The sequence below is a fragment of the Brassica napus genome, unplaced genomic scaffold (genome assembly GCF_020379485.1).
Source record: "Brassica napus cultivar Da-Ae unplaced genomic scaffold, Da-Ae ScsIHWf_184;HRSCAF=328, whole genome shotgun sequence".
NCBI lineage: Eukaryota > Viridiplantae > Streptophyta > Magnoliopsida > Brassicales > Brassicaceae > Brassica > Brassica napus.
Genome location: NW_026015267.1, coordinates 1 through 12,748, shown reverse-complemented (window position 1 = coordinate 12,748; position 12,748 = coordinate 1). Strand labels below are relative to the sequence as shown.

At 34.7% G+C, this 12,748-nt stretch overlaps 2 protein-coding genes and 1 pseudogene across 3 annotated transcripts; all 3 read right to left on the bottom strand.

The window, feature by feature from the left end:
- Positions 1-643: 643 nt before the first annotated feature.
- Positions 644-2,445, bottom strand: LOC125599397 (NADH dehydrogenase [ubiquinone] 1 beta subcomplex subunit 7). 2 transcript variants are annotated; one of them, XM_048772757.1, is made up of 2 exons: positions 2,020-2,445; positions 644-833 (listed from the first exon to the last, which is right to left on the bottom strand). In XM_048772757.1, exon 1 carries the CDS (start codon positions 2,373-2,375, stop codon positions 2,067-2,069), a length of 309 nt encoding a protein of 102 aa, XP_048628714.1. In that variant the 5' UTR covers positions 2,376-2,445; the 3' UTR covers positions 644-833; positions 2,020-2,066. The 2 variants fall into 2 exon arrangements, with proteins under 2 accessions (XP_048628714.1, XP_048628715.1); XM_048772758.1 differs by having other exon boundaries at positions 2,047-2,445.
- Positions 2,446-3,029: 584 nt separating this feature from the next.
- On the bottom strand, positions 3,030-6,569 carry LOC125599396 (protein NRT1/ PTR FAMILY 8.3-like). Its single transcript, XM_048772756.1, has 5 exons — positions 6,325-6,569; positions 5,402-5,454; positions 4,964-5,063; positions 4,645-4,862; positions 3,030-4,558 (listed from the first exon to the last, which is right to left on the bottom strand). Exons 1-5 carry the CDS (start codon positions 6,326-6,328, stop codon positions 3,179-3,181), a joined length of 1,755 nt encoding a protein of 584 aa, XP_048628713.1. The 5' UTR covers positions 6,329-6,569; the 3' UTR covers positions 3,030-3,178.
- Positions 6,570-10,548: 3,979 nt separating this feature from the next.
- On the bottom strand, positions 10,549-12,692 carry LOC125599399 (annotated as a pseudogene).
- Positions 12,693-12,748: the final 56 nt, after the last annotated feature.

Genomic DNA, 12,748 nt, shown 5'->3' with positions numbered 1-12,748 from the left:
GAAAGAGTTTTCACAAAACGTGATTAGCTCGACTAGAGAAATTCTCAATGATAATTTTGATTCTTACTCACGAAGACAAAAAAAACATGAAACGATAATTGACTGAACTCAACATGAACGTTTTCTCAATAATAATAAAAAATGTTTATAAGAAATGAAGGTAAAAGTATAGATTTTGATTGATATATTGTACACATGAAATCAAGTTCAGTGTCATTCAAATTTGTTTAAGTCAAATAAATGATTAAAATCTAACAGACATAAATAACAATATAATTAAAATGTTAATAATAAAGGATTTCAAACTCTTTTAGTAAACAAATTATAAATTCAAAAACCCATTAAATTTTATAAAGATATTTCAAATGCAGTAACCAATAACACTGGATTTATTTTTATTTATTTATGATCAAAATAACACTAGATTTAATAAATGATTTATAACAATAATTGAACCCCTAGATTATAAAACCTAGAGAATAAACTTTAAATTCACTATTGAGTAAAAGTTTTTCAAGCTTTTTATCATTTGATTAATAAACAAGCTCTGTTGAGTTTCTTGTTTTTTTTTCATTTAAAAAGAGGATGGTTTTGATCTCATAGGCTCAGTTTCTTTCAATCTCAAAGATTAAAGATTGAAAACTAACAAAAAAATGAGTTTGCATCTTATTTTTTTTGTTTGGGAAACGCTTTAAATTAACAAGAGGAAGAAAATATTGAGCTTGCATCTCTGAACATACACATGAAAATGTAGCAACAAGTTTTTCATCACTAGCAAGAAGAAAATATTGAAAAGTAGAGTCCCCCACCTTCTTCACAGTTCCAGAGAATCCCTGTCAAAATATTTCGGAGGATGAATTAGAACACAGAAGAATGAATAAAAGAATCAGGTGAAATGAAATCATTGGCATGTTAGAGAATCTTAGACATTAAGGGGTCTGTCTTTAGAGCAGAGAAAACACCCATTGCTGTCAAATCATAGTGGCAAGGACAATGAACAACATGAAAAAAGGAAAGAACCACACAAAATATGTATGAGTAGTACTCAATGAGAAGGAGAAGAAGAGTTAAATCATGAGAATCTTTCTATAGTTGTTGTGACATATGCTACATATATATATAATCCACCAAATCAAAGAGTGTATCTTCGTGCAGAGTCTTTAAAGCAGAATATGTTCAGACAAAGAGAAAAGACTATAGTGCGTGCTGGAATATCTGAGATGGAATTTACAAGCTCAAAATTAATCAAGCAGGAGACTATTTAAGCCTAGAAAGTGTGACAACATATAATATATATAGTCTAGCAACTATATACTCTTATCCGATTTAGCATATATATATATATATAATCCACCAAATCAAGGAGTGTATCTTCTTGCAGAGTATTTAAAGCAGATAATGTTCGGACACAGAGATAAGACTAGTGCGTGCTGTAATTTCAAAACTGTTTCTTAAGGACTTTATATGTAACTGTAGCCATGATATCGAGATACAATTTACACGCTCAAAATCGATAAAGCAGAAGACTTTCTAAGCCTAGAAGTGAGAGAGTACATAAACCAAACATATAATAATACATAGTCTAGCAAACTGAGCTTTGTCCTGTTAGATGTACCTAAAGGTTTCAGGAGATAATGTTACTGTGTAGTGTACTTCAAGACAAAAAATATTAACAACACTAAGTGTCTAGGCTTGTCCAAACTTCAGAAAAGATAGAGATGGTCTACAACAAAAAGGAAAACAAGTACAAATCCCAGTTACAGCTCTACTACCACTATCGTGTTTTTTCGAGTGACTACGAGATTAGATTCTGGGTTTGTAGATCCGTACATCCCTAGGCCGAGGTCTCTCCCTCAAAACACTTCGACCTCGTTTTATTTCTTGAACTTATTCATTAATCTTGTACACACAGTCACTATCAAATCCATTTTTGTCAACTTAAATCTCATTCACGAAACAAAGATCTAATCTAATAGCATATGAAACAAATCTAGTTCAATCGAAGACCGTTAGACTAACCGGAAATCTGGAATCGGTTAGGTTAACCGGAGATCGAAATCTAAGGCCTAAGCATTAGCGGTCTTAGGGATTAGGGGAACGCCGTTCCCTTGTAGCTTATTCTGTTTCGCTTTGGCTTCTTCCTCGCGGATCTTCTGCATCGCTAGCATCCTCTCCATGACGAGCTCGTACTCGCACTTCTCGTACACGTGGCGCTCGTCCTCGCACTTCCACGGGAGGAAAAACTCTGCCTGGCGACATTTGTTGAGCGGAATCAGGAGATGCGCGCACTGGTCTCTGTAACCGAGCGGTACTTTTGCTGCGACCATCTCTTCTTGCGTTGCGATCATCTTCTTCGATGAACCGGGAACCTCCATTCTCGAATTAAAAAGTTGCGATCTGCCGATCTCCACCCAAACTTTGATACTCCCTTTTCTCTTGGCGTCTCCGATTACTCGGATTCCTCGTTACGGTTCATATTGGGCCCATTTCTAGCCCATTAGAAATGCGCCCGTTTGATTTACTAAGCCCACATTTAATGGCCTTTTGTTATATTAAGCCCTAAATCATCCCTTAGCAGAGAGTCCTGTCCTCCTCACTCACCCCTTTGTTATATAGATAGAGGAATAGTGATGGTTTGAGAGTTTATAACTGAATCCGAATCCGGATCCGAACCTGAATAAAAACTGGATATTAAGTTATAAACTTATTTTCCTTAATTTTGTGGGAATTTGAACACTCAATAAAATTCTATTGGATTTTTGGTTGATTCAGTTTATTTTGAATAGATAGTTTTTATTGAGTTTTTGAATAATTTATAGACTTTTGAATATTTTTTGGTTAATTTCTGATAATTCTTGTTTGATTTCACAGTGGATTTGGGACAATAAACTTAAATTCAAATCGAACCTGATTTCATAGGACTATGATTATGATACAGAAAATCTTCCCACTGAAGCTGACACCAAAAAAAGATTATGATACAGAAAATCTGCCCAAACTTAGTAAGGAAAGAAATTAAGATGGTTAACTGTTTAGTAAATTTTAATTGATTTATATTGCAAATGCATGTGCAAACTTTTGAAACTGAAAGCAAAGGTATTAAAAATACAGACAATTACACAGGAAAAGAACACAAACTTTGTTTGTAAAGAACGGAGAGACGAAACACAGATTCTCACTACGAAGCCTTCTTCTGCTTATACTTAGCCGCAGAGAAGAAGTAAACCGCCATGTTGACAAGACTAAGACCCGCCAAAAGCCAGAAGAAGTAATCAAGATGACCCGTATTCAGATTATCCGAGATCCAACCTTCACCACCATTCCTCGTCGTGAAGTAAGTCACAAGCGTGAGGATCAACGAACTCAAGTAGTTCCCAAGAGCATTGGTCAAAAGAGCCAAAGCACTGCACAAACTCCTCATCGCATCTGGAGACTGATCATAGAAAAACTCAAGCTGGCCAATGAAGTAAAACACTTCCGCTGCACCGAGGATGAAGTACTGCGGAATCTGCCACAACACGGATATAGGAACCGGAGCTCCGGACTCAACCAACCCGAGCTCGTCGGCTAAACGGAGCCTGATGATCTCAATGATAGCTGCAGCCGCCATGCATAGAACAGAGACGAATAGCCCTATTCCCATTCTCTGTATCTCTGTGAACCCTTTGTCTACTCCAGTGAAACGTCTAGCTAAAGGGACGATGAACCTATCGTAGAGCGGAACCCAGATGATGACGCTAGCAGTGTCGAACGTCCCTAGCGCCGCTGGAGGAAGCTGGAAGGAGCCGATCTTGCAGTCCATGGCTCGGCCTTGCTGAACAAACATGGTTGACATCTGAGCGTATACAGCTGAGAAGATGATACCAGAGGCCCATATTGGGAACATACGGATCAGAATCTTGAGTTCTTCCACTTGAGTGACAGTGCATAGTCTCCACGAGTTTGAAAAGTCTCCTGATTTGGATTCTTCATCTGAAATAACAGCAGCTTTGTCAAGATACTTGCAATCATCGGTATGTTCGATCTTTCTACTTCCAGCAATAGCAGAGTTCTTGTCCTGCGTTTCATACAAAAGTGCAGCGTCTTCAGGGACTTTAAGAGTCGATTTACGGAAGGACGCAACCACGACTTGGGAGATGCGAGTTATGGGGCTGCCTCCAGGCTTCTGAAACCTGTAAAGCGGCGTGCCAAAGAAGAAACTCACAATGGCTAGACCCATGAACACTGTCGGTATACCAAACCCTAAACCCCACCCGCGATTCTCTTGGATCCAAACTAGAAGACTAGAGGACACGAGCGCTCCAATGTTGATGGAGAAGTAAAACCAGTTGAAGAAGGAAGCTTTTCTGACTCGCTCTCGCGAGTCAGTGTCGTCGAACTGGTCTGCACCGAAGGATGAGACGCATGGTTTGATGCCTCCAGTGCCGAGGGCGATCAGGTAAAGCCCGCTGAAGAACATGGCGTACTGAGCTGGCGTTGCTGATGGACAGTAGGTGCCAATGCATTCTGCTGGCTTCAGTGCTGGAACTGAAGCTGAGAGAGTTAGTGCAGACATGCCCTAAAACAAAAAAAAAAGGAACTAATCAGTGTAAACAGAGCAAACAAAACCCAAAAAAAAATCAACTGAATGGGATTTGTGGTTACGATGAAGTAAATGCCGGAGAAACAAGCGATGGTCCAGTAACGACCCCAGTAAGCATCGGCTAGGACAGCACCGATGAGAGGGGTGAGATAGCAAGTGCCTTGCCATGTGGTGACGTTTGTAGCAGCGGAGACGTTTCCTTGGTGTAGTTTAGTGGTGAGGTAAGTGATTAGGTTCCCGGCGATACCATAGTAAGCTAGCCTCTCGCAGCACTCATTGCCTAGTACACGTTAAAACCATCTTAAAAAGGTTAGAGATTAAAGCAACTAGCATAACAAAAACAAGGAAATAAATTGTTTTTTTTTTTATTTTTATGTTTACCGAGAATGAAAGGGCAAGCTTTCCAGTTTCCTGTTTTAGCCTTCAGTGGTGGGTTCCCATGAAGGTCTACTGAACCATCTTCAGCATACAGTTTCGGTGCCTGATTAAACAAAATGAAAATTAAAAAACAAAAAAAAAGACATCTTTAGCCAAAGAGTCAAAGCAGTCAACAATAATAATGTGCAAATGAAATCGAGCTTCAAATTAGCTAAACTAATCAAAAAAAAAGTCATGAAATCAAAGCAAAATTAGGAAAGAAAGGCTATATTTTTCCCTAATGAAAAGCTAATTTGATTTCTTCATTTCCAATATTGGAAACACACTTGTTCAGAGTTTCAAACAGATACATGGGAAGATGATCAACAAACCAGAAAGATCAAGTCAAAACAGAGAAACCTAAGGCGGAAGGAATTCAAGCGATAAGAAACTCCATCAAACCTGTGAGATTAAACCTTGTTCGATGAGAGGCGCTTCTTCTTCTTCAATGGAACCAGTGGCGGATCCAGACCAATTATTTGATGGGGGCACGTAACTAACAAATATATTAAATTAATTTAAATAAAATAAATAAATATATTTAAATATTAAATCTGCAAGAAAAAAATAAACTTCAATTTTATTCAACTCAGAACTTTTTTTTATAAAATAGTTTTATAACTATTTTCTTTACAAATGTAACTAATCATATAGCATACTATTACAATTAAAATTAATTTGAATATATATAAAAAGTAGTCTTCAAATTTACACATTCAGAACAACATATCAATATCTTACAGAACTTGTTTATAATCAATTAATCATATCATAAAGAACTAAACTCTAAAACATTAAATAAGACGTTAAAAAAAGATTAAATAAAAATGAATGGAGTAATTAGTTTTTTCTAGTAGCAATTGCTAATGTCTATTATTAAAAATAAGGACCTAAAATGTGCTATAAAGTTGAAATTTAAAAATGAGGTATATATTATAATGGAAAGAACTATTAAACACACAAATAAGTTGACAAAAAAAACAGACAAATAAAGAAGACAAAGATATGCTAACACAAAAATAATAATATTTACAATAAATAAAATGTAGGGAAAATCTCACTAAATAATTACCGTGAAGAAAGATATTGTAATAATGTAGTCATGTCATACAAGACATTAATTATACACCAAAAGATAAAAGTAAAACCAGGGAAAAAAGAAGCAAAAAGTTGGTTTCGAACCATGTACGAAGTCAACAGAAATGGAGAATCTTTACCAACTGTTCCACGAAATCATTAATAAATGTTTACTAAATAAAATTGTAAAAGTAGTTGGGGGCACGTGCCCCCGTAGCTGATACTGTAGATCCGCCCCTGAATGGAACCCATCGTTTTTCCCGGCTTCGACCAGAAAGATTCCTTAATCTTGATGAATCTCTTTACTCTCTTATCAATTGGAAGACCTGTGATTCAATTTTTTTTATTTTTTTTTCCAGGCGACTTTTATCAATTGGAAAAAATATTAAATAGAAGTATAGAACTGATTATAATAAATTAATTAGCGAACTAATAAAGCAATAACAGTCTTATCTTTAAAGATTACGGCTTATCCTTTGCATTGTTTGACGTGAGATAGAATTATAGATCGATTTATCCATGCCTCAACTTGTATCACTCTATCCAAGAACATTAAATGTATTTTTTAACTGCTACAAATAATCTAATTTGACCGCAACTTATGTGGACTGGAACGTCTTCCTTTAGTACACACAATAGTAACTATTTTTTAAAATTCGTTGATTCTTCCAGTTTCTATAGTTTATTGATTAATTGGTATATAAGAACATTTTTTATAGTGTTCCTAGAATTAAACACACGCGTCCGTATGGATACATATTTGTTTTCAAAAAAAAATCTTTAAAATATAATTGACAAAAAAAAAATCTTTAAAATATAAAATAACTTCTATTTATATACAAAAATATTTTTGAAAATTTTATATATATTGAAATTTATATTTATAAAATTATACTAATCATATAGTCACCATTTATTTAGAAAAATACCATAGGATAGCAATAAAAAAATCATTGTCATAAATATAGACTCTAATGATCAAAATGATCAAAATGTTTTATTAAAGAGGTAAATATATATTTATACCTCTGAGATTAAGTTTTAAAATTTTATAAAATAAAAAATAATTTTATAAATGTGAAATTATAAAAATTGTTGCAAAAAGTATTTTGAATTAAAAAAAAATAAAAGAAAGAGTTTATAAAAAAGTTCAAATTTGAAAACATATAATCTGATATTATAAAAAAAAATTATTTATATTTATATATCCAGGGTATTAAAATATGTTTACCTATTAAATGAAAAATTTTGGTCATTTTCCTCCTTAAGTTCTATTTTTGTGATAAGAACTTGAAAATGGTCTATTTAAGAGAGTTGCCTTTTATTTTATTTTCTTATTTAGAAATGTAACGTCATATTAATAATTTACTTTTAAACATTATTTTTATTAAACGTTTATATTCTTGAAATATTATGTGACTAAATTAAATTAGTTAATATTATGTTTTAAAAATATATTTTATTTAATGTATTATATTTTAGTTTTTTTTTTTTTTTTTTACTATAAAATCTGGCCTAGATTAAATATGGTAGAAAAACCAATTGCATAATATAAACGTATTTGGCTTTTACATAAAAAAAATTTGTTCAACACATGAAATCTTATTGTTTAGATTTATATTGTTTTTATTAAAAAAATATTATCTATGAATAAATTTAGGATATTTTATTAAATTTCTGGTTAGTTAGATTTTTTTATGGTAGATAAAAATTAAGACCCTACAGATTAGATATTATTTTAATTTATCGGGTAAAGAATTTTTTTCCGGCCAAGGCTGGTATAGTACTTTACCAGTTTTTGATGGTTTATTAGGGGTAAGGAATGTCAGGGCAAGCCTTTCACCCCTGCATTCGGAGGTGGAAGCATTAATTTGGGCAATAGAATGTATGAAGAACTTAAGACAGTTCCAAGTAACAATTGCAACAGATTGTTCTCAGCTGGTAAAGATGGTTTCGGAACCAGAAGAATGACCAGCATTTGGAAGCTACTTAGAAGATATCAAGCTTTTAAAAGGAAGCTTTCTAAACTCAGACATCGTTCATGTTTACCGAACGATGAATATACGGACTGATAGCTTAACACGCAATGCTAGGAAACAAACGTCCTTCGTCGTTCACATGGATGCGGAGTTGCCACTTTAGTTTACAGAGTCAACATGAGTCTGTAAACGTTTGCTGTCAAAAAAAATATATATATTATTTTAATTTTTAAAATAATTGACCGTGTAAAACCTCATTTAGTCCAATGATTTAATATGATGTTCAAATATAAAAATATTTAGGTTTTATCGCACAAAAAATGAACTATCTACTCCTTTAAAATAGATTCATATTTTTAATCTATCATATACAAGTCTATGTAAGACCATTCATTAGAAATTTAACTAAACATCCTAAAACTACTCATATATGATATTCTCCTAGCAAAACAATATACATCTAAACAATAACAATTCTAAACAAAAGATAAATATATTGTCATTAGGTAATTATCATTTGACTGTTTACCATATTTAATATAGACCATATTTTATATATTCCAGTAACTAATTTTGAAATTAAATAGTATAACCCAATTCTTTTTAAATTATCAAATTAATTTTTTATATAAAACAAAATAAATAATATTTTTATTCGTTGTAACATTTAATGTTGATATTTTTAGTAAAAGTAAAAATATTAAACTGAAATATAATATATTGAATAAAAAATATATTTAAAATATAACAAAAATAATTTAATTTATTCATATAAAAACATTTCGAGAATAAAAATTTCTAAACAAAGAAGCTAAAAATTAATTCATCTAAACTAATGTTTAAAATTTTACTTTTAATATTGATGTTGCATTTTAAATAAAATACAAAAATAATTCATTAATATATGATTTGTGCAATATCATCAAACAAATTTCAACAATATAAATTTTCAAAATAAAAATTATATACATAAAATTGATATTAGATATATATCTTTATAACATATTTTATATTTTAAATATTAGTTTAAAAATATAAATATATCCGCACGGATGTGAAGATTAATATCTAGTACATAGTAAAAAAAATACCGTATATATGTACTATGGTACAAAAAGTGCTTACAAATGTAGATTTTATAAAACAGTTCATGATGATAAGATTAGACATAAATCTTCGTAAAACAAATAAAATTGACGGTTATATAACTATTTTTTAATATTTTTATTATTTGTAATAGCATAGTTAATTAATATTTAGAATAGTAGCATCATTATGTTAAATTAAAATTTAAAAATATTGATAAAAACTGATCATAAATAATAATAAAATATTTATTAGAAAAAAATGTTAAATTAAAATTTAACATAATGATTATGAAACATTTGAATATATATATTTAATAACATGAAAAGCAGTAAATGCCAAAATTTGGCAACACCAAATTACTTTTTGCTCTTTTTTTCATCAAATATAACAACCGCCAACAAAAACACAAGATAAGGGGGAGTGGCTTTGTGGAGAGAGATAAAGCAATTTAGAGAGAGAAAGCAGATCTGGTTTTGGGTCCGGCGTACGGCCGGCGCGTGAGCGTCCGTGCCGTCGCCGGAGCCCATTTTCTTTTGGTTAAAAATGTTTCCCGACTTCTTTTTCACCTCCTCTTCCCTATTCCTATTCGTTTTGTCGGAGCTGTGTCCAGTTCCCAACCGGAGTGGTCAACTCGGGGAGTGAACAAATTCACACGGTGGCGCGGTGGCTGGAGTAACGACGCGACTGGGTGAAGGGTGAGGTGGGGGATGTCGGTTTGTCAGATTAGGGTTTCCCGGGAGGTGGAGCTCCTACAGATCCATCGCCGCCGGTCTAGTTTTCGGAAGGCGGAGGCTTCGTTAGCTTCGCTTTCGCCGGCTTCAGTTTCCGGGGGGTGAATGCGGTCTTTGCCTTGCGCCGCCGGCTTTTAGTCCCCTAGTTTTGTTAGGGTTTGTTTTTATCTTTGGTTTTTTGCGGTTTCGGTTTTGGTCTAGTTGGAGGAGTTCGCGTCGGAAGACGATCGAAGCTCTCCGATGTTGAAGGATGGGTCTGCCGGCGAAGCTTTCTTCCAGTTCCGGTGACGAAAGGAGACGGATGAGATCTCGGGTTACCGATTGAATCTCTCCACTATGGGAACTCGCGGTTGGAAGTGTTTGCGCGATGAGGCTTGGAAGCCAGTGAGTGACGGTTCTTCCGGTGGATCGTTGGGTTGATCACCGGGGATGGCTCGAAGCGGGGGCACGCCGTGAGCGAACGGTGGCACCCGCTTTTTAGTTTTCTCTAGGGTTTCGTTTGGTGGACCTTGGGTCTTTTTTGTAATTCTGGGCTTGGCCCATTTAGTAATAAAATCAACTATTGACGGAAAAAAAAAAAAAAACAACCGCCAACATGTAGCATAGGAACTATTATGACATATTTACAAATAAGTATGAAATGAAGTCTTCATAGTTTTACATAGTGGCCCATAAACTTTTACATGTTTTTCCGTATATACAAATATCAAACAAGAGCCAAGCTGAAGCTTAAGCAGCCTTTTTCTGCAAGTGCTTGACAGAGAAGAAGACAAAAACAGGAATATTCACACAACCAAAACAGACCAAAAGCCAGAAGAAGTAGTCAAGATGTCCTTTATCAATGTCCTCTGAAGGAATCCAACCATCTTGACCATCCATTGTCGTGAAATACGCCACAAGCGAGAGGATCAACGAGCTCAGATAGCTCCCAAAGGCAGTAGAGAGAAGCGGCAGGCACTACACAAGCTCCTCATCGCGTCAGGAGACGCTCGTAGTAAAAACTCAACCTGACCAATGTAGAAGAAAACCTCCGCTGTGCCCATAAGAAAGTACTGAGGAACCTGCCAAAAGATGTTCATTGCTCCGAGAACACGTAGCCTCTTTGTCTCGACAATAGCTGCAGCTGCCATGCTCAAGACAGAGACAAGAAGTCCAACTCCCATGCGTTGTAGATCAGTGAATCCCTTTGGCTCTGCTGTGAACCGTCTCACAAGGGAACGAGGACTTTGTCGTAGATTGGATACATATGAGCACACTTGCAGTGTCGACCATCCCGAGTGTAGCGGGAGGAATCTCAAATGAGCCTATGGTATGTTTTCATGGACCGTCCTTGCTGCACGAAGAGGGTGTATATCTGAGACTGGAGCGCTTTGAACACGATGCCGGAGACCCAGATGGGAAACATACGTAACAGAATCTAAACTTCTTCTACTTGATTCACAGTACAATAGCTTCATGGGTTAGGAGTGACCCCATTTGTGACATCATGTTCTGTAATAACTGCGGCTTTGTCAAGACACCTGCAATATATATGAGAAACCAGTTTATTTCCCCATGAACACTCTTTTAGGCCCGGGCATTTGGGTAGGGGATAGAGGATCCATATAGGAACCGGAATTTTTTTTGGTTTTGGATTGGTTCAGAATCAGTTCGGATAGTAAAATTAAAACATCTAATACCCAAAAAATTTGGTTCCCATTTGGTTTTGGTCGGTTATTACGGTAAGTTTGGATAAAATATCAGATATTTCGGATAAAAATATCGAGTAGTTAAGACAATTTAAATAAAAATCTCGAAGAGTTTGGATTGTTTTTTGGATAATTCAAATAAAACTGATAATTTTGGGTAGTTTAGAGATTTTTTTTTTTATTATTGTTTTTTATAAAAAAAAATATTTTTTAATACATTTAAATACATTTATAATTTAATTATCTATTAGTAGTTATGTTATATGTATATAATAATTAATATTTTTAATATATTTGGATATTTCAGATATAAAAATATAGAAACCGTTCGGGTTTGAAAGTTTTGGTCTGGTTCCGGTTCGGTTCTGATTCCGATTTCCGTTCTGATTTTTTTTTGCCAGGCCTAAACACTCCATAACATGAAGCTCTCTATTCAAAATGATAAAACGATATTTTCTTGTAACCGTCTGTGTGCTCAATCTTCCTGCTTCCAGTATTGCGGAGTGCTTGTCTTGTGTTTCAAACAGAAGTGTATGGTCTTCTTCATCAAACTTGAGACTCATTTTAAGATAAGCAGCTACAGAACTTGGCAGACCCTAGTAACCGGGCTGCTCCCCGGTTTCTGAAACCTATAAAGCGGAGTACCACAGAAGAAACTCACGAGAGAGAGCCCCATGACACAGTAGGGATCAAGAACCCTAGACCCCACCCACAGTTCTCTTGAACCCACACTAGAAGAGTAGATGAGACAAAAGCCCCGATGTTGATGGAGAAGTAAAACCAGTTAAAGAAAGAAAAGTTTTTTAACTTGGTCGTTCATGAGGGTCAGTGTCATCAAACTGATCACTCACCAAAAGATGAGACACATGGTTTTTATTTTGAGATCCCAAGTACCGAAGTGAGATAAGGTAAAAGAACGCAAAGAACCCTGATAACTGAGTTGTTGTTGCTGGTGGGCATAGAGAAAACCAATGCTTTCAGCTGGCTTAAGGCCCGGAGTGAGCTGAGAGTGTCAGTGTCGCCATTCCCCTACACAAATCAAAAGCACAGATCATTATTATCATTCTTTGTTATTGGGATACAGGAGGTAGCCCCAAAACCACGGCATGTAATAATTAGTTTCATCCATTGGTACTCGAAAGAAGACTTTTGATACATGGCAAAATCTTTTTTAAAATTGAGCTA

What these genes read in the sequence shown, in the direction of transcription:
- LOC125599396 (XM_048772756.1), bottom strand. An exon ending in AACAAGGTTTAATCTCACAG is followed by an intron (nt 5,064 to 5,401) that starts GTTTGATGGAGT and finishes TTGTTTAATCAG; the next exon opens with GCACCGAAACTGTATGCTGA. An exon ending in AGCTTGCCCTTTCATTCTCG is followed by an intron (nt 4,863 to 4,963) that starts GTAAACATAAAA and finishes AACGTGTACTAG; the next exon opens with GCAATGAGTGCTGCGAGAGG.
- LOC125599397 (XM_048772757.1), bottom strand. Translation starts at nt 2,375, where the DNA reads ATGGAGGTTCCCGGTTCATCGAAGAAGATGATCGCAACGCAAGAAGAG.